We start from the raw sequence: 25364 nt of genomic DNA on the forward strand, positions 1-25364 counted from the left end.
GCTGCTACTGAATACCATGCACAGCACATTACTTTTTACTTGAGTTTGGTGGAAGAGGAGATGAAAGTTACAAACACAGTGTTAAGGAGCTGAAACATCTGTTGCACGATTCAGAAATTTTACAGCTACAACTCAATTTCATCTTAACGTAAGCGAGGGAATGGTCCCGTTATTGTGGGAAACTTTCCCGGCTTATACATTACCCCAGTAAAGTGGGCTAGCAAAAAGATCTGAGTTCTCACTCCCACTTCCTTTGACCAGAGGCCTGTCTGACCTCAAGGGCTCCCCTTCCACTCTCCTGTGTGGCAGTCTTCGTAACCCAAACAAGTCTAGGCCCAGGATCCCTTGGGGGTTCGACCCCCAAACTTGTTGTGGTCACTTAGGGCAGGGGCTACGGTGTCCCCACTCTGGGATGCACTCTCTGCCCTGGATGCTTCCCTGACCCACTGATCATTCCATACAGTCCAAAGCAAATACAACTGATTAAACAGCAATCAATTTAAAAAAATAAGGAAAAAATGGGAAAGGTTAAAGGAAAACACATAACCCCGCTCTGTGGCACAGGGACATCACGACCAGTTTCTCTAGAATGTAAGGGAAGTTCAGTCTGTTCCTCACAAGTCCCAGGCCTCCTTCTCAGGCCCTGGCTGTGCTGCGGGGATGCTGCGGGTCAGACACTTGCTCTGGTGGTGGCCACACACTCTCAGGCTCTAGGTGCCAGGACCCTTCTTTCAAGTGTTGCCCCCGCCCCGTCGGGGTTACGATCCCCATCCAAGTCTGACCGGCCAGGTGTCTTGGGTGGGGGCGTCTCCCTGCGCTGGGCCCGCTGCCCAGGGTCCCCCTTGCTCTCCCCAGCTGCTTACTGCACCCAGCTCTGGACTGCTCCAGCCCCAGTTCCACTCTGCCTCAGCACTGCTGCTGCTCTCTCTCTAGCTCCCTGGCCTGCTTCTCTGGCCCCTCTGGCTCTGGTTGCTGCAGCTCTCCTCCTAGCAGAGGTCTGCTCTCTGTGGGCTGCTTCTGTAACTCTGCTCCAAGCACAGGTCTGCTCTGTGGGCTGCTTTTCTGGTCCCTCTGGATCTGGCACAGCTCTGCTCCCAGCTCAGCCTGGGCCTCAGCTTTCTCCTTAGCTCAGCCCCACTCTGTCTGACCCAGGCAATTCCAGCTCACAGGACAAACAGGACCCCCCAGGCCTCCTGACTCCCTCATTAGCCTGCCTGCCCTGTCAATCAGGCTGACCTGGAGTATTGGCCCCTCCCCATTGTTCCTGCGGACTGTCAGTCTCGCAGTCCTGATTTCCCATTGGCCCTTCCCCTTACTTTTGGTACTGAGAGCTAGCCAACCAAAAACATAAAACCCACTGAGTTTTAGTAAGAGGATAACAGTCCCCTTACATTAAGGTATGGCAAAGAGCTTGCTGATTTGATGAAATGGTTTGAAAGCTGTGAGATGTGCATGAATCAAGTGTACAATGAAGTTGTTGACTTAATTAACAATTTACTGAGCACTTAAAAGTGAGCAAGGCAGTGGTGATGCAGGGATTCAAAGCCAATATATTAAACCTTTTACTGAAGTTGCAGATAAGATTACAAACTACAACCACCCGAAGCGCATGGAAAGAAAACCCCATTTCACCCAGCCAGCATGCCATTTCCTTAAAGCAGTAAGGGTCTTTGATCCCTTGCAAGAATATATTTTAAAAATGGATGCCATCCCACTAGATTTCTTAACTGATTTCAACAGGAGTTGCAAACCTCAATTAAAAGGCTAATGATTTTATTCAAAGGAATGTAGCAATGACTACCTTTTTGAAGTCTGGAAAACCACGTCTTCCCAACATTGCAAAATTTGCCAAGCAATATTTATTTGGAGTCCCTAGCTCTGTGAATGTCAAGCAAAGTGTTTCAGCATATGGGTGATTCCTACTGCGCAGAGGCAATCCATCAAAAAGGAACCACTCAACAAACTAATGATACTTAACTTTAATTCAAAAAAGAAATAGAAATAATTGAATATTTAGTGGACTGTATATATGTTTGTTTACTGCTAATTTTAATTGTAAAATTAACTCCATGCATACTCCATGAAATTCAGTATTTTGCCCTTTACATTATTATGAATTTTTTAAACAAAACAAAACAAAATTTTCACAGGCCACTATATATGACCTTCTTAGAAGTGCGCTGGGACCAGATTGGGAGTCTAGTTTTTTAAAGAGATGGAACCTTACCAGATCAGCCATTCCACTGGCTGACACACAAACCCACCTTTCCACTCTTTCAATACTATACAAACATCCCTTCTACAGCATTTTTTCAACAGCGTGGGAGCACTGCTCACACTTTCCCCTCCCAACACACACATTGCAGCTCTGCTTTTCTGACTTTGATCAGAAATCTTGTCTCTGACTGAAGCACACAGACAGAGCAGGAGGCTGAGCACTCTCTCCCTAATGCACAGGGGCAGAATAAAGTGACATAGCCCAAAAGAGAGCTGGCGAGAAAATCAGGCAAAAGAGAAGAAAGACTTTCCCTTCTATGAAGTAGTATCATAAATCTACCGTTTCAGTGGCTGTTCAAGGATATGAATCTTTCTTTAAAGGCAGTCATTTCAAGGAGAAAATGGCAAGAGTGAAATATTGTTTGAAAAGCAAAATAGGTTACCTGATCTCTATAATTAGTTTTGCACTTTGTTACATGACTGCTATATGTATATACTCATAGTCATACTTTGTCTGGTGGGATCGAACCATGTGCAATTATTGAAAAGGGCAAGGGAATAGCACGGAACTGTCAATACTGCAGTGTTACAATCTTTACTCATTGGCTGATCAAATATGCATCTATCTGGGCAGGAAGACTCAGAAAGGGAGAGAAATGCACAAGTCCATGGGTCCAGATCTAATGCATACAAGGGTGCTGAGGGAGTTGGCTGATGTGATTGCAGAGCCATTGACCATTATCTTTGAAAATTTGTGGCGATTGGGGTGGGTGGGCCCGGATGATTGGAAAAAGGCAAATATAGTGCCCATATTTTAAAAAAGGAAGAAAGAGAATCCGGGGAACTACAGACCGGTCAGCCTCACTTCAGTCCCCGGCAAAATCATGGAGAAGGTCTTCAAGGAATAAATTTTGAAGAACTTGGAGGAGAGGAAGGTGATCAGGAACAGTCAACATGGATTCACCAAGGGCAATGTTAGGGGGCTTATTCCTTCACCCTCTCACTTCCCTGGTCCTTCTCGCATGAACAGAGAGAAACAATACCCCAAGTCCAAAGGCGCAAACAATTCGATGTTTATTGGGGTGAACTTCCAGCAAGCTTGATTTCAGTTTTCTTCCTTAGTGTTCCCCTTCCCAGCTCGGACACTACAGAGCCTTGCCTGTGTCCCTGTTCCTGTTCCCATCCCCTGTTCCCATTTTCCCCTTTAGCAAGACATGATTTTAATTCCCCCATCCCCAGTCCCTGTTCCCATTCCCCCCCCCACTTCCTGATTGACTGCAGACTATATAGTAAAATCTGAATTTTGCTTAGCTATTCTTTAACCAATCATTTTACTGAAATTTAACTAACCAATCCTAACATATTGTAACATGGTTATTTAACCAATTATATTCCACCACCTTCATTGGTTTACACCCAACAAAATTAATTATACAGCAGACAGAAACAATTACAGAACCAGGCAGGCACCATGCAAATAAACATTCAAAACAATACAGAAGTGAGGATTTCACAATTACATCTATACAGACATAAGGGTTTTCCAGCTGTGTCTATTGATAAGTGAGTTCTTGCCAGACAGGATGCTATTAAACTAAGTTTCCTTTTACATCTTCTAGGCTCTTCTCTTTCTCTGGAGGTGATAGGAATATCAGGACAGGATTGTATTCCTAATAGCACCTTATTTCAATGTGACTAGTCTGGAATGTGAGGATGTGACCATACACTTCCCAGCTTATAGCTGCCTAACTACATCTTAGCTGACGGCCTTAGCCTGTCACAGTAAGAGAATGCCATTACACAGACAGTGATCTTTGATTCTTTCTTTTATACCTCTATAACTAGCTAAGTGATAAGAATACACCTACATTCTTAAAGTATAGGCCTTTGCAGACAGGCCTGAATATTTATATCCTAAAAGGCAAGTCATGCCTGACCAACCTGATTGACTTCTATGATGAGATAACTGGCTCTGTGGATATGGGGAAAGCGGTGGATGTGATATATCTTGACTTTAGTAAAGCTTTTGATACGGTCTCCCACAGTATTCTTGCCAGCAAAAGAAGTATGGATTGGATGAATGGGCTATAAGGTGGATAGAAAGCTGGTTAGATCTGTGATGGGTTGCTCATTGTTTGGTTGTGTGGAAGCAAGCTTTACAAATCCTGTGTGGAAAGAGGCCACAGCCTGGCTCTGAGAAGCCGCAGCTTCATGTGTTACTTGTTGCCTGTTTCCACTCAGCAAGGGACACTTACTCCTCAGGAGCTCAGTGGACTCACAATGATAGCACCTCCTGGGCTCCTCTGCTTGCACAGGAAATTTAGGACAAGTACCAGGGAAATGGGGAGGTGACTGCCCAGCCTCTTTTTTCCCAGACCCAGGGGTAAAATGATGATTCTGCTTTCCCCCAACCCTGTACCCCTCTACCAGTGGTTTATGTTTGATTGCAGCTTGTGCTTGCTCATAAGAGTCTGCATTTACCTTTTTGTCCCACAAATACTGTTTTACTTCATCACTACACACATTCAGGAAGTGTTCCTGAGTAACCAGATCACACATCCCTTCAAAGCTTGTAATGCCTTTCCCCCGCACCCATTTATCTACCAAATCTCTCATTTCATTGGCATAAGCCACATTACTTAATCCAGATCCCCTTTTAAGATCCTGAATTTAACCCTGTAGGTTTCAGGTGTAACCTGAAACTGTTTCAAAACCAGTTCCTTAAATTTACCATAGTTTGAAGCATCATCAATAGGCATCTTATTGAATATGTCCAGAGCTCTACCAGTCAATTTTGCTATCAACGTGGTCATCTTCTGATCTTCAGGGATGGCATGGAGGGTGCACAGTCTCTCAAAGGTGATGAAATACTTGGTGATATCGCTGGACTCGTTATACTGTGGACATAGTCGCTCCCATTTATGGATTTTTGGGGAAGTGAAGCCAGCAAGTGGGGGGTTTTGTCTCCTCAGCTCCATTACAGCCAGTTCATGTTTCTGGGCCTCCCTAGCCCTCTTGTGGGCAGCTTCCCCCCTTGCATTTTCTGCCTCCAAAATACTAATTTCTAATTGTTTTAGTTCTAGCCGTCTCTTATGTTCATTTTCTTTCTCTTTTTGCTTCCAGTTTGGCCAGCTTTAGTCTATTAGCGGCATCACTAGTACTCATTTTCCTGCTTTCTTGTGCTTTCTTGTGCTTTCTTGTGAACCCCTCTGCAGTTCACTGAAACTGAGATGCACTCAGCTCAGGGGATGCTTAGTTAACAGAGACTTTCACAGTGCCCAGTGTTCAGCCTTTCTGGAAAATTTGCAACCAGTGCAGTTTTAGCTTCTTTTGACCTTCAATCTTATTTATTTTGCTTTCTTTTCTGTCCCTATTTCCCTTTCCCGAAATAAGCAAACAGGAAATAACAAACCAGTAACCACTTTGTCTGTTTTCCAGCCACCACACCTAAAACTCACCTAAAATCACTACCAGTACCTTAAAGCAATCAGCTGTGCACAGACCCTGCTTGACTACGCCACTGTGACAGGTTGCATCACAGGAACCCCCTTGGAAGCTGCCAACCGATGTGCCAAGACTGCTTCTATCCTTGTTTTCCCTGCCAGCTCAGGACTCCAGCACCCTGTCTTGCTGAGCCAGACACTCTTGTCTACTTCAACAAAGACCCAGAGTCTGAATTACCTGCCCCAAAGCTGCAGGTTTACCTGAAAACAGCTCACAGAAGTGTGCTCATCTTTAGCACCCAGATGCCCAACTCCCAATGGGGTCTAAACCCAAATAAATCTGTTTTACCCTGTATAGAGCTTATACAGGGTAAACTCATAAATAGTTCGCCCTCTATAACATTGATAGAGAGATATGCACAGCTGTTTGCTCCCCCAGGTATTGATACATACTCTGAGTTAACTAATAAGTAAAAAGTGATTTTATTGAATACAGAAAGTAGGATTTAAGTGGTTCTAGGAAGTAACAGACAGAACAAAGTAACTTACCAGGCAAAATAAAATAAAATGCGCAAATCTATGTCTAATCAAACTAGATACAGATAGGATCCTCACCAGTTCCAGAATGCTCCCTTTTACAGGCTAATCTCCTTTTAGCCTGGGTCCAGCAATCACCCACACACCCTGTAGTTACTGTCTTTTGTTCCAGTTTCCTTTAAGTATCCGTGGTGCGGGGGTGGAGAGGCTCCTTCTTTAGCCAGCTGAAGACACTATGGAGGGGTCTCCCAGGGATTTAAATAGACTCTCTCTTGTGGGTGGAGACCCCCCTCCTCACCCTGTGTAGAATACAGTCACAAAATGGAGATCTGGAATCACATGGGCAAGTCACCTGCCCATGCATGACTCAGGACTTGCAGGGAGCAGCCATTACCCACATGATACCTTGAAATGTCCTCAGGTAGACTTCTTATGTGGATTGGAGTCTTCCAAGCTCTTTTGTCTATTAAATGCTTCCTGATTAAGCACATTCCTCTCACAAGGAGTGACCAAATGTTTTAACTAAGGCTATGGCTACACTTGCACTTCAAAGCGCTGCCTGGGCAGCGCTTTGGAGCGCTAAGTGTAGTCAAAGCGCCAGCGCTGGGAGAGAGCTCTCCCAGCGCTGTTCGTACTCCACCTCCCTGTGGGGAATAACGTATAGCGCTGGGAGCCGCGCTCCCAGCGCTGGGGCTTTGACCACACTGGCGCTTTGCAGCGCCGCAATTTGCAGCGCTGGAGGGGGTGTGTTTTCACACCCTGCTGCAGCGCTGCAAATTTGCAAGTGTAGCCATGGCCTTAGGCTACTTAGAAATCAAGCAATTATACAGCCAATGTTCATAACTCTGAGCACACAAATGGTGCCTACATACAACTAGGATGAACATAACCTTTATATAGATATGTTACATGGCATATGCAGCAAAACCCTATTCCAGTTATATCATACATACATTTATGAGCCCCCCCACCCCATAAAGCCTTATGGAGTACACTGTCACAAGATCATCAGGCTCAGTGGGTAGTGATCAACAGCTCGATGTCTAGTTGGCAGCCGGTATCAAGCAGAGTGCTCTAGGGGTCAGTCCTGGGGCCAGTTTTGTTCAAAATCTTTATTAATAATCTGGATGATGGGATTAATTGCACCCTCAGTGAATTCACAGATGACACTAAACTGGGGATAGATGTAGATACGCTGGAGGGTAGGGACCTATCCATAGTGACCTAGACAAATTGGAGGAATGGGCCAAAAGAAATCTGATGAGGTTCAACAAGGACAAGTGCAGAGTCCTGCACTTAGGAAGGAAGAATCCCATGCACCACTATCGGCTGGGGACCAACTGGCTATGCAGCAATTCTGCAGAAAAGGACCTAGGGATTACAGTGGACGAGCAGCTGAATATGAGTCAGCAGTGAGCCCTTGTTGCCAAGAAGTCCAATGGCATATTGGGCTGTATTAGTAGGAGCATTGCCAGCAGATCGAGGGAAGTGATTATTCCCCTCTATTCGGCACTGGTGAGGCCACCCCTGGAGTATTACATCCAGTTTTGGACCCCCCATGACAGAAGGGATGTGGACAAATTGGAGAGAGTCCAGCGGAGGGCAATGAAAATGATTCGGAGGCTGGGGCACATGATTTACGAGGAGAGGCTGAGGGAACTGGGTTTATTTAGTCTGCAGAAGAGAAGAGTGAGGGGGGATTTGATAGCAGCCTTCAACTACCTGAAGGGGGGTTCCAAAGAGGATGGAGCTCGGCTGTTCTCAGTGGCGGCAGATGGCAGAACAAGGAGTAATGGTCTCAAGTTGCAGTGGGGGAGGTTTAGGTTGGATATTAGGAAAAACTTTTTCATTAGGAGGGTGGTGAAGCACTAGAATGGGTTACCTAGAGAGGTGGTGGAATCTCCATCCTTAGAGGGCTTTAAGGCCCAGCTTGACAAAGCCCTGGCTGGGATGATTTAGTTGGGGTTGATCCTGCTTTGAGCAGGGGATTGCACTAGATGAGCTCCTGAGGTCTCTTCCAACCCTAATATTCTATGATTCTAAGAAATAGTTTCACCGGAAATGCTGGAACTGCCCTCTGATTGGCTGACTGCAAGCCAATTGACCCTTTTATAGGGTTATAAAAGACCAAGGCAGCTGTGGAGGAGGCTGTCACAGAGAAAAGAGCTCATGGACCAAGGTCCAGATTCTGATACCAGTAGAGACTTTTCAGTGTCAAATGTAAATAGGAAGCTGGCCAAAAGAAGCCTGGGCTAACAACACTCATGCACTAAATACTTTGCTGACAAAAGTCAATGGAGCTCATCCTATTTAAACCAGTAGAGAATTTCAGTAAATGAGACCTGATAGTGGGTTAATTTCCTTTTTAATATGCACATGTAACTCCCACTAAGGTTACTGCAAGTTACATGTGCATTTCAAGGTGAGGATTAGATATGAGGTACAAGATGCAAATGAAGATCTGCTTCTGAACTTCTCCAGAGTTTGGAGGGGCATTTAAACCTGGGCTTTGGATTCTGGCCCATCATTAATAAGTTTAAACCCCTCTATGAATTCACTCCAACACAATGGTTATATATACTTTGCCAGGATATCCTATTCATGGATAAAATTAACAAAAAGATTTTAATCAGAAAAAAATCCCATTGGAGATGTACCACACTGCAGATATAAAGGGATCACAAAGGGAAGGAGAAACTTGTAACTAGAGGTGGAATTGTACAAATTGAGAAACATATTACCAGTATCAGAATTCTGAGCCTCAAATCAAAGAAATAAGGAAAACTGTTTTTCCCAGGAACACACATTCTAATTGTATCACTCTAAAAACACAAGAATTTAGACCTTGTTTTGGTACCTTTATAGTTGATGATTTTCCTTCCTTTGTGTGTATAGAGTTTCTATGTTGCTGAAGCATTGGTTCAACTAACTCAGCGAGCCAACCTGTACACACTCCTTTTCGTGAAACCAGTTGAGATGGGGAAGATGGAAACTCCACAACATTAAAAACAAACTGCAGTTTTCCTAGTTGAAATAAATTGGAGCTGCAATGACACAAATGATTAAACAATCAAAATACTATCTGAGAAGGAATCAGTTCAGTAGCTTCATTTGGGGCCTAATCCAAATCTCATTGAAGTCAGCGTCTATCCCTTGACTTCATGGGATGGGGTTGTACAGGGCTGGATTGGCAGGTGCCTGGACAATACCATATGAATGACTCACAGAATTTGAACAGAACTCTTCTGAATTTATCAGATTCATATGCATGAGAGTTCTATTTTGCGAGAGCACTGGTAAAATTTTACTAGCCACTCAAAGAATATTGCTTTATTTATATGCAACACAACATTTGCGTGTGTTTTTAATCAGAACATTTTTTATAATACTTTCTATTAAAAAATGAACTTAGATTCTTTTCTGCACAGGTTTCATTCTTCCTTTTTTTCCACTCTATTTCTTCTCCTCCATCTACTGTCTCCATCTTTTACTGTTTCCCCTCATTCTTGATTGTATTTAATGTTTAATATTGTTCCCTTTCTTTTCCTCTCTCTCTCTCCATTCCTTTTCTATCTTCCCACTCATTTTTAATGTCCCCTCATCCTCATTTAATCTATTTCCAGCTCTTCATTCTTTCCCTAACCAATTTCATCACTTTCCTTCAACTCCTTCGTCCTTATCATCATCAGTCTCCCCCTCCTCCATTACCACTCACTCCCACTCTATAACTCTTCCCTTTGCAATCTTCTCACCCATACATTTGTTTCCTGCAGTCTCTCTCAGACAACTCAACCTGGCCTGCTGGGGAAGGCTGCTAGGCAAGTCCTTTCCAGAGACTGCCATGCCTTCAATACTTATCCCTGTTAAAGGGCTGTTGGGGTCTCTTCCTTCTCCTCTTTCTGCCTCAGAGGATTTGGGGATGGAGAGCCAGGCTGCAGTGATCTTCTGTATCTTTTCCCAAAGGCAAAGGGCTGGGAGCTGCCTGGCTGGGTTAGTTCAGCAGCACTAGTAAATGGGAGCAGTCAGTCACTCCATTCTGTCTGCCCAATCTCAGAGTAAAGCAGTTCCAGGAGTGGCAGGTGAGCAGCGAGACAGCCCTGCTGTTCATGGAAGACATCAATCCACTAGGCAAATGCCACATGGCCCAGTCTAGAGATTATTTACTTGTTTGCTCTGTGTAACTAAAGCCACACTGCACACTTCTGCTGGAAGTATTCCAAATAAATAAATAAATCAAGGCCATTTTCATTTGTTTAGTCTTGCCTCAAGATTACTATAAATAAATAAATAAATAAATAAATAACATAATGGTTCCACTGTGAGGAACTTCTATAGAAGTAGTTATCTATGTGCTGGAATCATTTTTAGCCACTGGGGATTGCATGTGTATGTACAAACTCAAAGAGATAAAGCTGAATTCCACATTGACCACAGGATCAAAGTTCTCTTAAACAAAACTAAATTGCAATATAACCAAGAGTTTGCTCTCTGTAATGCCTTAACAAGGTATATTTTTGTGAGGAAAAACCATGCCTAAATTACAAACAAGATATAATCTAAATATATCAGTACCTTGAAGCTGAATAGGATCTGGCTTGCAGTTTAGGAAGATGTTCTGAAAAGAATAATAAAAAACCCATTGGTTATCATCACTGTCACATCAAAAGTCGTATTTTTAAAAGCAAATTTCTTTATGCCTGAAAATACAAATTTAAACAAACATTCTTTACAGCCTTAACTAGTGCTCACTCAAATATTCAGACAGATGTGTATTTGGACATTTTTTCATTAGAAAGATGCAAAAACTTAAAAGGTTCTATTCAGCAGTAACTCAGCTTTCAGAGTAATAACATACACCAACATAACAGTGGTAGATATCCTTGAGGGTAAAAAGTGTGGCTTGGGAGCAGGTGTACTGTGGTAAAGTAGCTGTAAATCCACTTGAGCAGCAAGGTGGGGAATGGCAATAAAGAGTACGCACAGCAGAAATATGGGTAAAGCTAGAGCCAAAAGGGGCATGCACATTTCTTTGGCACTCGTACATTAGCACAAAGATGTAAGAGCACTGGCTTAATTTAAGACTGCCCTTCCTCATCAACCTGGAACAGGACAGAATCAGACATGCTACCCACCACCCACTCTAGTGAATCTCCTTTCCAAGACAGCAAATTCAGCTGGTATCTTGCATACTACACATTAAACCTCTCCGAGCCACCTTTCACTGGATTCATGCACCATAATATGGACCACAATATTTTGACATAGTGGACCACAGTATTTTATCTGAATACAAAAATGCAAAGATTTCTGGGGTCACTGATATTCCTTCTCTACTCAGAGAAATTTGGAGATAGCTACAGCAAGAGCCTATCCTTTTAACATTATATTTAAATACAATCCTGCAATCCACTCACCCACTGAATTCCTCGGGTCTTCTTGAATGAATAACAGTTGCAGGATGGGTTATCTTTATCGTAATGGCATAGGTTTACAGTACTCATGAATAGTGCTTAGACATGCGACAAATATTATATGTTGTTAATTTGAAAAATATTGAATATTGAGTACCAGATATTAACACCACATGGGCTCCATTTAAGGAGGCCAACAACAATCTGTGCCACAGAGTCCCCTCATGAAAGGAAGGGGAGGAACAGAAATACAACCACCAAGTTCCCCTTCCACAAAGGGAGGGCAGAAATATCATTGCAGAGGGATCATGGTGGGATGTACAGACTTGCTGCTCTGTCCCAGAAAACTCCCATACACTCTGCAGCTTTCATTTGAATTAATTCCTTGAGAACACAAACTAGTTGTATTTTTTATTATTCATTCAAATATAAATATCTGCAAATAGCAGCTATTTGCATATACAAGGCAAACTTTAGCAGAGTATTTGAACCAGCACTACACTGTACAAAATAAATGCTTTTGGGAGTTGTTTTGTTTAAGGAAATCTACTGTATTATTTCTTAAAAAATATTTTTATAAAAGGTATTTTTGGTTTGTTTTTAACAGTTATATGGGATACAGGGAAAAATAGAGTACCAAATTAAAACGAAAGAAGGTAAAAAACACAAGTGTTGGAAAATGGGCCCTTGAAAATGTTAGCCTTTTTTTAAAGCTGCTTTACAAATAAAGGCCCTGATCCTGGAAACACTTATGCCAATGCTTTTCAATATGCACAGGAGCAGCGCAAAGTCAACAGGATTACTCACACACATGAAGTTCAGCATATGCATAAGCATTGGCGGAATCAAGGCCAAACACTACAGGGTGAAGAGCAGGTCTTTACTTCCAGATTATAAATTCAGTTTCATAACCTTGGCTAGCGATTTTCCCAAAGAAGCAATAACTGAATAGTGTTTTGTTTTTAAACGTATGCTCTGTTGCATTTTCACATATTAAACACAACTGAACTTAAATCAGCTACTTACCTATCAGCAGGTTAAGTGGAGGTCTGCACGTTGGAAAAGCATGGAGTAAATCCAATAAGCAGATATTAGGGTCTCTGATGAAACTATTGTAATCAGAGGCTCCTTGTTTGCTGCACAGCTCCTGAAGCCTTCGCTTTTCTCTAGCATCACTGGTGTATTCTACAAGAGCTCGCAAAAATGCCTAGGGGAAGAAAGAAGCAGGTTTTAATTTGGATGATTTTTACTGTTTGTATTTTCATGACGTTTTGTTCATTACCTATGTGGAGATTTGCCCAACTAGCTGGGAACAATTTAGATTGCCTGTAGGGACAGCCTGTAGGTTAACAAATAATGCAATTTGCTATGTTCTGCATATTTTCACCTCCCGTGAAAATTTTTCCATTTCTCAGCCACTTCCTCCAGTGCCTGGGGCAGCGTAGCAGGTCACGAAATCTGATCTAGTCATGTGGAGGATGGTGTGTACTGCTGGATAAATCTAAAACTTCTTAAAGACTTTCTGGGTGGATCTGAACCGTAATCTCTTACTTGTAAGAAAACAGCACCATAACATATATTAACTCAAGGGAAACACGGTTTTCTAAATTACAAACACAAAGACATAAGTAAAACTTTTGAGAGGTATTATGTGCAATATTAAGTACAATATATACTGAGCAGCATAAATGCAATTATAGTATTCTACTCTGTTCTCCTATGTCCACATACAGCAATATGAACTTTTCCTACAGAAAAATAAGTTGTGTATTGTAAGACAGTGAAGATCACGTTTAAAATATTTGCAGTGTTGCACTTTCAATGACATTAAAATATACACAGTACATAAAAAGAAACACGTGAACCAAAATATTGTGTAATCAGAACTTTGAGTTTGCTTAAATTACATTCTAGCACCAAACCTCTGCAGAAAGTAACAGTTTTGACTACAAAGCTATATAAAGCATGTTGTGCACTGAACAGACTATAAAGCAGATGGGTTATGAAAATTGTCTTGGGTGGTATTCCCTAACCACTACTCCATTTACTCACATTGCTGACACAAATTTTGCAAAACTGTTTAAGGCAGTTTTGAAAGGTTAAGCCAATTAAAAGGCTTTCTTATATGGAATGTTGTGTAATACTGACATCTAGTGGACCCTGCTGTAAAAACTACTACAACTGAATGAGTAAGGCACATTCAAAAATGCATTTCATTTAATTTTCCTCTAAGTGTATCTCCAAGTGTGTTTTAACAGAACTGCATAGTACTGTTGCATTTTTTTAAAATTTTCTGCTATTTCCAGGCATTAAGTGTGAAGGAAGTAATTTTCATTGGTTGTGAAATCAAATTCCCAAGCTGTACTGGCTCAGCTGCAAAATCTGTATTTTTCCAAGTTATTGTAGAATTAAAGAACATGGGAGTTATGATTAAAATAAAAAACATTCTGGATTGTTTGGATGCAGCAGCCCACCCATTTCTAGTAATAATACTGCAAATGTAACATGTACAGGATAACTTTGGTTAGCAAGCACAGCTTCGATTTTACACTTATGGCTAAATTTTGCCATCCTCATGTTGAAGTAGCACCATATTCCATGAGAAGCACCGTTTATTTCAATGGAACCACGCACTGAGCAAAGTCCTACTGAATGTGAGTAAGGTTATCAGAACCTGGTCCTTAATTATATGCCTCATGTGGCTTGCCTGGTAAAGGTGAAGCGGCTAAAAGGGGAAACCTTTTTTAATAAAATACAGAATAAACATGTGCCTGCTTATTGATAATGGCTTGTACATGAAGAAATATGGTAGTGTAAGAAGACAGATGAGAACAGATTTACTACAGACAGCATAACTAGGTAGTTCTGCAACACAACAAAATTGTTTTATTGTTAGATGTCAGATCAACTGCAGTCAGTTCATTTTAAGCTTAACGGATCTATTCAGGTCAATGCCCTATAAACTAAGGGTATATGTCTACACTGCACACTCATTGCAGCAGCGTGTAGAGTACATAAACTGCACCCCCCCGCAGCATGCGTATAAACAGCAATGTAGACAGTGAGACAATGGCTTAGGTATAAAGACATGTCTGAACTCTGTGGGTATGTACCCTACACAGCTCTCGACATGCCAAAGCAGTACCTTCTCCAGCTACACTGCTATTTTTAGTCCCACTCCCAAACCTTTCCCTGCCACAGAGAGCTGCTGGAGCTTTTCCCCTTTACCTCCCCACTGCCAGAGCCTTTCACTGCTGCATGTGGCTACCTACCACAACGTGGATGCAGCCTGCTTTTCACCACAGCATGTAGTTATGCATACGCTACATGCCACCACCATTGGTGTGCAGTGTAGACATACCTTAGGTTTCTGCCCCTGGTAGCACAACTGGTCCCCATATATCATTTACCCTCTTGGTCCCTAATAAGAGCTCATACTTTTCTTTCTTTCTTTTTTTGGTAGATCAAACACCTTGAATTTGTTTATATAAAGTACATGTGACTATTAAGAAAATCATTTGCACACACAGAAAGAAGAGTACAGCTTCAACACTTAATATCTGCATGTAATGGGTAGTCTTTGACAAAGTCTATAGCAGCCATTCTCAAGGAGGGAAAGAAAATCAGTCTTAATTTTAAATTATTTGTTGTTGTCGTCATTTCTTACTATGGCCTGCAGAAATAGTACTATAGCTGGTCCAAAAATGATTTTTTGGTTCTCAATTTTTTGTTCTCCATTTTCAACAAAAGTAGGACAAGTAATGGGCTTAATCTACAGCAGGGGAGATGTACGTTAGATACCAGTAAACACTTTACCACTATAAGGATAATTAACCACTGGAATAGGTTACCAAAGGAGGCTGTGGAATCCCTGTCACTGACAGTTTTTAAAAAGAGGTTAGATAAATGCCGGTCAGAGATGGTCAGGGATACTTATTCATGCCTCAGTGCCAAGGGCTCGACTAGGTGACCTCTCAAGGTCTCTTCCACATTTTCTCTGATTCTATTAAATGTTTCATTTTGACTAAATAAAACATTTTTGTTTAGCTTTTAACCACTGTTAAACCTTTATTTATTTTTTTAGAGAAAATCTAAAGAATCTTTTAAAACAAAAAGTCATTTCAAACTGAAAAATTGAAATGTTTCATTTAATGAAATGTTCTGCCACATTTTCTATCAGTTTTTCACCAAAAAATGGTAATTCAAGAAGTTTCACCAAGCTCTACGTACTACCTTTGTTCTGTGTCAGATATCACAAGCAAAGAAAGCCAAGGGGTGCCTTAGTGCTTGGACTGAAGACCTCCATAGGGAATCCCAAGATTCTGCAGGAAGCAGTGTGAATAATTCAGCATATAGCATTCTTCTCTCCAAGTCGGAGCAGTGGCCCATCTAATTCAGGACAATAACCAGTACCAGATTCTTTAATGGTGTAGAGAAACCCTGTTGTAAACAGCCAACCCACTGGGGAAGTTTCTTCCTATCCCTCATTAGGGAATAGATTATGCTGTGAAACATGAGGGTTTATATACCCATTGTTTTTTTAAATATTTTATCCTATGTAATTAGAGCTGGTAAAAAAGGAAAAAGTATTATTTTTCAAATTTTTTATTTTTTTGACGTGAGATTTGAATTAAAAAAAATTCCATCCAGCTCCAATCTAGTGTAACTGTGAATGTTCAAATGTCCAGTCCCTTTTTGAATATTAAATTGTTTTTAAATTTCTCTTCATATGTAAGACTCTCCATTCCTCCAGTTGTGTTTGCCACCCATCTCTGTACAACTTCTGTTTCTTCTGTATCTTTATTGATTCAGCAAACTATTACTAATTGTAATCAAGCAAAACCCAGCATAATGATAGGAGGCTGCTGTATTTTGGATGAGATGAAATACATCACTTCTACTATGTCAGAATAACGGTGTTACTTTGGTGTTCAACTTGGGCAACTGCATTCCACCTTCCTGAATCCCTTCTGTTATGTCAGTTAGATGTGGAAATCCTCACTGGCCTGCGCTAACCTTTGAGTTAATGTTGCTGATACGTCGTCAATTGAGTGTGTGAATAAACACTTGTCATGTAGCTTGTTACGGCTGTAATTCATTCTGGGATCATTTGAAATGAAATGTTATTTTTATAACTGGTTTACTTCTTTGCGTATCACAAGGCTTTACTGTAGCCAAGATCCATCAGGAAGACATAGGTAAGAAGTTATCTTAATGCTTTATTACTATTTATTAAGCACCAATGTGCTTGGGGCTGTTCAAAGCCAGAAGACCCTGGGTGGGATTCACAAAGGTTTTTTGGCACCTAAGTTCCATTGAAATGGGAGCTGAACACCTAGATACCTTTATGAATCCCATCCACTGTCCCTACCCAAATGACTTTGTACTGTAAGGCGGTGGTTCTCAATTAGGGGTACATGTACCCCTGGGATTATGCAGAAGTCTTCCAGGGGATATGTCAATTCATCTAGATATTTGCCTAATTTTACAACAGGCTACGTGAAAAGCACTAGCGAAATCAGTACAAACTAAAATTTAATCCAGACAAGGACTTTTTTGTACTGCTCTATATGCTGAAATGCAAGTAAAATATTTATATTCTAATCGACTGTAGGTGACTAGGGTAGTGCCCCTCAGTGGCAGGGAGGGTCTTTGGAGTTGCAGTCATGACAGATGATAAAACCAAAAGTCCCAGTAGAGCATCTGATGATGAATGCTGCTCTATGGCATAGTGCTGTGTGAACATATGGGTTGATGCCTAGGTTGCTGCTTTGCAGATGTCCATAATAGGCACATTGTTGAGGAAAGCTGTCAATGTAGAGTGCTCTGGTGGAGTGTGTGTGGTTCCTCGGTGGGGGCTGTAACTATTACTGGCAATAACAAAAGTCAATGTAGCCAGAGATCTATTTTGACAGCCTTTGTTTGGATATGGCATCTCCCTTAGATCATTCAATAATGGAAAGAAATAACTTTGGTGACTTTCTGAAAGACATCCAGGACATGAAGAACTGCTTCTCATTTCTTCCCATGAGGTTTTGGGAAGAACGATGGGAGATGGATGGGTTGGTTCAAATGGAATGATGAACTTATTTTAGGTAGGAGATTGGGATGTGGTCATAGGTGTCACGTTGCACTCCATATGTTTTATGGAAATATGCTAATGAGTGTGAATATAATGTAACTGGAATATGCTTCATGCAAAAGGTCTCTTGTAAGGTATCATTACAAAGCTTATAATTTACTGAGTGTTCATACTATTTGTATATATGTATCATTCTTGTATCTAAAACTAGAAATATGAAGTATAACTCTGAAGTCTTGTTGTAATTATGCAAAGTGTGGGCCATTAATAGTGGTTTAGAAGCCTGATGGCTCCCATTGACTAGAACGATTGGTTGTAAATGGCTCTGTTTGCTTGCAAGCCTTCCTGCATTCCTGTGAGTCAGGCTGGGAAGAACAGAGGCTTGGGGTTTCGCAGGACATGTGACCATGTCACCTGGTACTGGAATTCATCTTAAAACTGGTGCTTTTCCATTTAGAAGGATGGGTGGGGACCCAGAGAGACAAAAGATTCCTGCCTTGTGCCAAAGCTATAAAAGGGGGTGGAAGAGAACAAAGCGGGCTGCCAGTCATGAGAAATCCCCTAGTTATCACCTGAGCTGAAACTAAAAAGGACTGTACCAGGGGAAAGGATTGGGACAAGATTAGGAAGGAGTCTAGTCTCTGAAAGAAGCTTATTGGAACATCTCTGAGGGTGAGATTTACCTGTATTCAGTTTCGTAATGTATTAGGCTTACACTTGCGTGTTTTATTTTATTTTGCTTGGTAACGTACTTTGTTCTGTCTGTTATTACTTGAAACCACTTAAATCCCACTTTTTATACCTAATAAGGTCACTTTTGTTTATTAATTAATCCAGAGTAAGTGATTAATACCTGGGGGAGCAAACAGCTGTGCATCTCTATCAGTGTTATAGGGGGCAGACAATTTATGAGTTTACCCTGTATAAGCTTTATACAGAGTAAAACAGATTTATTTGGGGATCCCATTGGGAGCAGGGTATCTGGGTGCTGAAGATAGGAGTACTTGCTGAGCTCTTTTCAGTTAAGTCTGCAGCTTTTGGGGCATGGTTCAGACCCTGGGTCTGTGTTGCAGCAGGCTAGCATGTCTGGCTCAACAAGACAGAGTGCTGGAGTCCCAAGCTGGCAAAGAAAATGGTAGTTTTCAAAGGTAGTTTCAGCACATCAGGTGACAGTCCCAAGGGGGTCTCTGTGACCTAGCCCGTCACAATAGGATAACTTTGTTTTTGAAAAATATTTTATGTGTGGTGGGGGGTGTCATGAGGTTCCCAGTTCTACAACTCATCAGGCAGATGTGATAGCAACGAGGAAGACCACCTTCACTGAAAGGTAGAGAAGTGAACATGTTGCTAATGGGTCAAAAGTGGCCATCATAAAACATTGCAGCACCAGATTGAGTTCCCATGATGGAGTAGGGGCAGATATTTCAGGGTGAAGGCTATGAAGACCCTTGAGGAAGCGTATAGCGGGAGGATGAGCGAAGATCAAGAACTCATCTACTTAGTGAGGGAATTCCATGATTGCTGCAAGACGCACTCTGATCGAGCTCACTCAGAGACCAGATTTCTTGAGTTCCAGTGTGTAACCCATTACTATTAATAAAGGAGAAGTAGTTGCTATTGTTTACCTATTCTGGCACCAGGTATGGAATTTCTTCCATTTGCACAGGTAGGTATTCTGTGTAGTAGATTTTCTGCTGTTTAAAAGACTGTCCCTTACTTCCTCTGAATAGGTCATTACATTGTCTCAGAACCATGGAGTAGCCATGCTTTTAGGTGTAGTCTTGCCAAGTTTGGGTGGTACATCTGGCCTGCATCCTGAGACAGGAGATGAGGAAGAGTGCATTGTGAGCACACAGAAATCATAGAATCATAGAATCTCAGGGTTGGAAGGGACCTCAGGAGGTCATCTAGTCCAACCCCCTGCTCAAAGCAGGACCAAACCCAACTAAATCATCCCAGCCAGGGCTTTGTCAAGCCTGACCTTAAAAACCTCTAAGGAAGGAGATTCCACTACCTCCCTAGGTAACCCATTCCAGTTCTTCACCACCCTACTAGTGAAAAAGTTTTTCCTAATATCCAGCCTAAACCTCCCCCTCTGCAACTTGAGACCATTACTCCTTGTTCTGTCATCTTCTACCACTGAGAACAGTCTAGATCCATCCTCTTTGGAACCCCCTTTCAGGTAGTTGAAAGCAGCTATCAAATCCCCCCTCGTTCTTCTCTTCTGCAGACTAAACAATCCCAGTTCCCTCAGCCTCTCCTCATAAGTCATGTGCTCCAGCCCCCTAATCATTTTTGTTGCCCTCCGCTGGACTCTCTCCAATTTATCCACATCCTTCTTGTAGTGTGGGGCCCAAAACTGGACACAGTACTCCAAATGAGGCCTCACCAGTGCTGAGTAGAGGGGAATCTTCAAGAGGTAAGGAAAACCACATTTGTCTGGGCCACGTGGGGGGCTATCAAGATGACTCTGGAGTTGTCGGTCCTTATCTTGTGTATGACCCTGGCTAGAAAGGGGGGAGGGGAAATCATACAGTAGATGTGCATCCCATTTAAGGAGAAAAGCATCGCCTAGAGAACGAGATCCCAGTCTTGCTCTGGAGAAGAAGCATGGGCACTTGGCATTCTGGGTTGTCACAAAGAGGTTTATAGTTGGGAACCCCCAGAGTCTGAATATGTTCTGTAGTACCCTGGTGTTCATTTCCCACTCGTGGTTCTGGGAAAATTTTCTGCTCAGTGCGTCTGCAGTAGTGTTTTGGTATCCTGGTAGATAGAAGGCTGAGATGTCAATGTTGTGGCAGATTCACCAGTTCCATAGGAGCATGGTTTCTGTGCACAGGGAGTGTGACCGTGCCCCTCCTTGGCAGAACAAGTGATGTTGTCCGTCAGCACCTTTATGGCCTTTTCCCTGATCACGGTTAGGAAGTGTGAGCATGCATTGCAGACTGCCTACAGCTTCAGTAGGTTTATGTGTAATGTTGATTCCGACAGGGACCAGCAACCTTAGATTGTGTGGTTGTGCCTCCCAACTTAGCAGAGAAGTGTCCGTTATGAGTATCATCGATGGAAGGGTCTGCACAAAGGGAACTCTCATGCAAACGTTGTGTGGTTGAGTCCAGAGAATTTTTTACTTTGGTCGGCATTGTAAGATGCTTGTTTGTACGGTGTCTGTGTGGAATATATACTGTCCTGAGCTTGCTTTGTAGGCACTGCGGGCTGGCTTGCGTTATAACGATTAGGTGGACTAGAGTGGAAAAATCTGTGCTGGGGCAGAGAGGCTGTAGCACCTTGTCATAGGTCTCACCCCCACTTAGAGCTGTTGGGTTCCAAAATGGGGACCTGCATTGGTTTCCCTCTACACCAAAATCCTAGTTTAGATCTGGTAAAAGCTGCCACCACCCAATAAGGTACGTGTATTGGGACACAGTCCTTCCCCAAAATCCTTGGGGATCCCAAGAGCCCCAAATCCATGGAGTTTTTACACCTAGGAGAAATAAACCATTCCCCCCTGCTTCCTTCCCCCTCCCTTTTCCTAGGAGAGATACCGGAATCCAACTATAGAGGGATACCTCCCTCCTCTCCTTTCCCTGAGAATCCACCCAAGGAAAGATCAACCAAGTCCTTTACAGAAAAGATTTATTAAAGAATAAAAGAAAGTCACTGTCTCTGTAACCAAGATGGAACAATATACAGGGTCTAAACTTATCAATCTCTGGAGAGAATTCCCCCTCCTTTCTTTCTCAGTAAAAGCAATAACAGTACAGACAAAGAAATTCTACAGCAAAACACAGAATTGCAAATACAGAAATAAAAGTATAAGAATACTAGTTCCTTGCTAATACTCACTAGCTTGAATAGAAGAATTTATTGCAGAAACCTGGGAGGACTTGATTAAGATGTCTGGACTCTCTTAATTCCCAAGAGAGACTCTCCAAGAAAAACAAAGAACAGGAAAAAAAACTTCCCTCCACAGGGATTTGAAAATATCTTGTCCCTCATTGGTCCTCTGGTCAGGTGTCCACAGGTACTGCTTGTTAACCCTTTACAGGTAGACAAAAACCTTAACCCTTAACTAACTGTTTATGACACACCTAGAGCAGGGGTAGGCAACCTGCGGCACATGAGCTGATTTTCAGTGGCACTCACGCTGCCCGGGTCCTGGCCACTAGTCTGGGGGGGGCTCTGCATTTTAATTTAGTTTTAAATGAAGCTTCTTAAACATTTTAAAAACCTTATTTACTTTACATACAACAATAATTTAGTTATATATTATAGACTTATAGAAAGAGACCGTCTAAAAATGTTAAAATGTATTACTGGCACATGAAACCTTAAATTAGAGTGAATAAATGAAGACTCGGCACACGACTTCCAAAAGGTTGCCGACCCCTCATCTAGAGAGTCGAGGTAGGCCCCAATGAACTCCAGTCTCTGCACAGGTGTGAATGTTGATTTTTGTTAGTTTATTTGTAGCCCTAGTTGTGTGAAGAGAGCTACTGACTTTTGGGTAGTTTCTACTGCCTCTTTCCGAATCGAGGCTTTGAGTAAGCAATCTTACAGATGGGGAATATTATGACCCCTTGTCCGTGGAGGTGAGCTGCCACCACTGCAAGGATTTTTGAGACTACCTGTGGAGCTGCAGATGAGCTGAAAGGGAGTACTCAGTACTTGAAATTATCTGTTCCCAGAACAAAACTGAAAAACCTCCTGTGTGAGGGATGTATCGTTATGTGGAAATATGCATCATGGAAGTCAAGAGCTGAGAACCAGTCCCCTTGTTCTAGTGGTAGAATTATCATTGCTAGAGGGGTCATCCTAAATTGCTGGGTCTTCATGGATTTGTTGAGTTTTCTTAAGTCAAGAATGGGCCACCATCCCCTGGTTTTTTTCTGAGTTAGAAAATAATGGGAGTAGAAACCCTTCCATCTATGTTGTGTTGGTACTGGTTTTACTGCACCTAGGCATATGAGTTGGTTTACCTTCTGTTGCAGTAGGTGTTTGTGAAAAGGGTCACTGAAGAGGGATGGGGGGGGAGGGAGGGTTGGTTGGGGGGATGGAGGTAAATTGGATGCAATAGCCAGTCTTGATGATTTCTAATGCCCATTTGTCTGATGTGATTTTTTGCCACACTGGGTGGTATGGAATCAGATGGTCTCCGAATGGATGGATGGGTCCAACAACAGAAAAAGGAGATGTCTCTGATCCTCAATCAAACCTTCAAAACTGTTGTTTAGAGGGAGTTGTTGGGACATTGAGGACTGAGAAGGGAGTGGTCTCCATCTTGAGGGTCGCTGTCACCGCCTTTGCGGGTCATATTGCCTCTGAGGTTGGCTGTAGGGTGTGGATCTAGATCTTTGTGTCAAGTAATACTTCCCGTTTGTTCTTTCGTGTAGACATGCATATGTCCAAGGATCTCAGAGTCTCCCTGGAAGGGACTCATCCTTTTTGGCTGCAAACAGCTTGAGTCCTTTGAACAGGAAATCCTTGACAGTTGTTGTACTTCTTTTGGAAAACCCGAGAAGTGGAGCCAGGAGGCTTGTCACATTACTATGGCTGTGGCAATGGACCAGGCCCTCGTGTCTGCGGCTTCCAGTGAAGCTTGTAAATCTGTGCAAGCTAGGATCTGACCCTTGGATATTAGGGCTTTAAATTGTTACTTGAGGACAAAAAGGATGTGCTATAGCAAGGAGGCATGACCTCCCTCGGAGAATGATTTCTATCAACCAGCCCCCTGGTGGATAGAGCCAGGAAGGCCATGCCCGGCCCAGCAGAAGCAGAGGAGTGGAACAGGAAGTACAAGAGGTGGGCCGTGCAGCTCAGTTGAACTGGAGCTGCCGAGGAAGACAGATACTTCTCCCCCACTGCTGCAGTTGGATGCCGAGGAGTACCTCTGCTGCCCTGAGGACTTGCCCAAGCTTCCAGCCACTCCAGACACCAAGTAGCTGCTGGGAATACCATTGGCCGTAAATCCCAGTGAGATGGAGGATGACCCCAGGATCCAGGTACAGGAGGGGAGGAAGTAGCCCAGAGACAGCCGACTAGTCCGGCTGCACTGCTGCCTGAACCCAGGTCAGTGTGTTACAGCTGGATTCCCCACTGAGCCAGAGGTTCAGAGGGTTGAGGTACGGAGGGTAATGGAGAATGCCTTGACTTCTCCCTGTGTGGACCGGGAAGCTTAGGATAGTGTTAGCAGTACGCTGCCCATAGGTCCCAATAAGCCCACTGCGGTGGGTATGGCATTGGTGGCAACATCCCTGGGAATCTGTTCCATCCTTGAGTTTCAGGTCTGGGGTGGTATTTATGTAGCTCTAGAAATAGATTTCCCCTTCATCATCATTCTCGTCACTGGATAAAGGAAGAGCTGATCTGGGTGGTGTGGTAAGTTGGCACAGTACCAAGTGTGCTGGAGTAAGGTCAGTACCGAGGAGTGGAGATTCTGGTGCCGAGGAGACTAGACGTTCTTTATGTCATAGAAATTGCTGCGGTACTGAGAGCATCGGTATCGAGGAGGGTGTTTTTGGCGGCACTGGTTGCCTTTACTGCGGTTGTCGATGCCAAGAATCGTGTGCTATACGCTGTGGAGGCAGAAGGTGGTTGTGATGTTCTGTACCTTGGGGGAACACCCAGCACCCCCATGTTCATCCTTATAATATGATTGTGTGGTATCTAATGCAAAGTTTGTCATGTCAGGTGTCTTCGGAAGGCTCATGATGCACTGAGCATTACTGTTATAGTAATGTTATAGGTTGTAATTTCATGTATATAATTATGAGGCTGAAAATATGTCCTCATGGCTTAATGCAAGCCCAGGCAAAAACTCTCCAAGACCAGAGGGGCAGTTCACACCTCATCAGGGCAGGTATGGGACAAACCCAGCACATCCTCACAGGAACAAAGGACACTGGCCTAGGCAACAATGAAGGATCTGTTGGACTCTTGAGTAAGTCACTCCCCTTCCTTTGGTCACTTTGAGACTGCGATGAGGAAACACTCACCAGACTCTGGACATGAAGGAAGAAAGGACATGATAAAAGGGAGAGACATTTGCCATGCTCTTCCTCTCTCTTCCACCTCCATCTACAGACATCACCACCAAGCAACTGAAGCACTGATCAAAAAGGACAGCCTGGCTGAAGGGCAACCAGCCAAACTGGTGAGACGCATCTAAGTTTGTAAGGGCATTGAAAGTGTTAAGATCAGCTTAGAATGCATTTTCCTTTTATTTCATTTGAACACATCCGACTTGTTATGCTTTGATTTATAATCACTTAAAATCTATCTTTGTAGTGTGATAGACCACCGTCAGTTGGGAACAGCAGACTAGTAGAAGGGAGATATACTGGCCACTGGATAAGCAGTTTTCTGTTCCCTGAGTGACCAGAGCAGGGGCTGCTCCAGGCTAATGAGAACACCTGACTCCAATTAACCTAAGAGTCAGGTGAGGCTGTTAAGCACCTGACTCTAATTAAGGCCCCTTTGATGCTATAAAAGGGCTCACTCCAGTCAGGCCAGAGAAGAGGAAGTGCATGCAAGGAACTGGGAGCAAGAGGCGTGCAAGAAGCTGAGAGTGAGTAGGCATACTGCTGGAGGACTGAGAAGTACAAGTGTTATCAGACATAGAATCATAGAATATCAGGATTGGAAGGGACTTCACATCAGGAGGAAGGTCCAGTG

General features: G+C 42.8%; 1 protein-coding gene across 9 annotated transcripts in view; it reads right to left on the reverse strand.

The window, feature by feature from the left end:
* The window catches only part of MTRR (5-methyltetrahydrofolate-homocysteine methyltransferase reductase), a 129007-nt gene that overhangs the window by 39844 nt on the left and 63799 nt on the right, over positions 1 to 25364 (reverse strand). For all 9 annotated transcript variants that reach the window (XM_045003657.1, XM_045003663.1, XM_045003661.1 and 6 more), the window contains 3 exons: positions 12635 to 12815; positions 10770 to 10812; positions 9055 to 9241 (listed from right to left, as the gene is read on the reverse strand). In XM_045003657.1, coding sequence (XP_044859592.1) covers positions 9055 to 9241; positions 10770 to 10812; positions 12635 to 12815 — 411 coding nt within the window. The remainder of the gene's footprint in view (positions 1 to 9054; positions 9242 to 10769; positions 10813 to 12634; positions 12816 to 25364) is intronic.

Source organism: Mauremys mutica, chromosome 2 (genome assembly GCF_020497125.1).
Source record: "Mauremys mutica isolate MM-2020 ecotype Southern chromosome 2, ASM2049712v1, whole genome shotgun sequence".
NCBI lineage: Eukaryota > Metazoa > Chordata > Testudines > Geoemydidae > Mauremys > Mauremys mutica.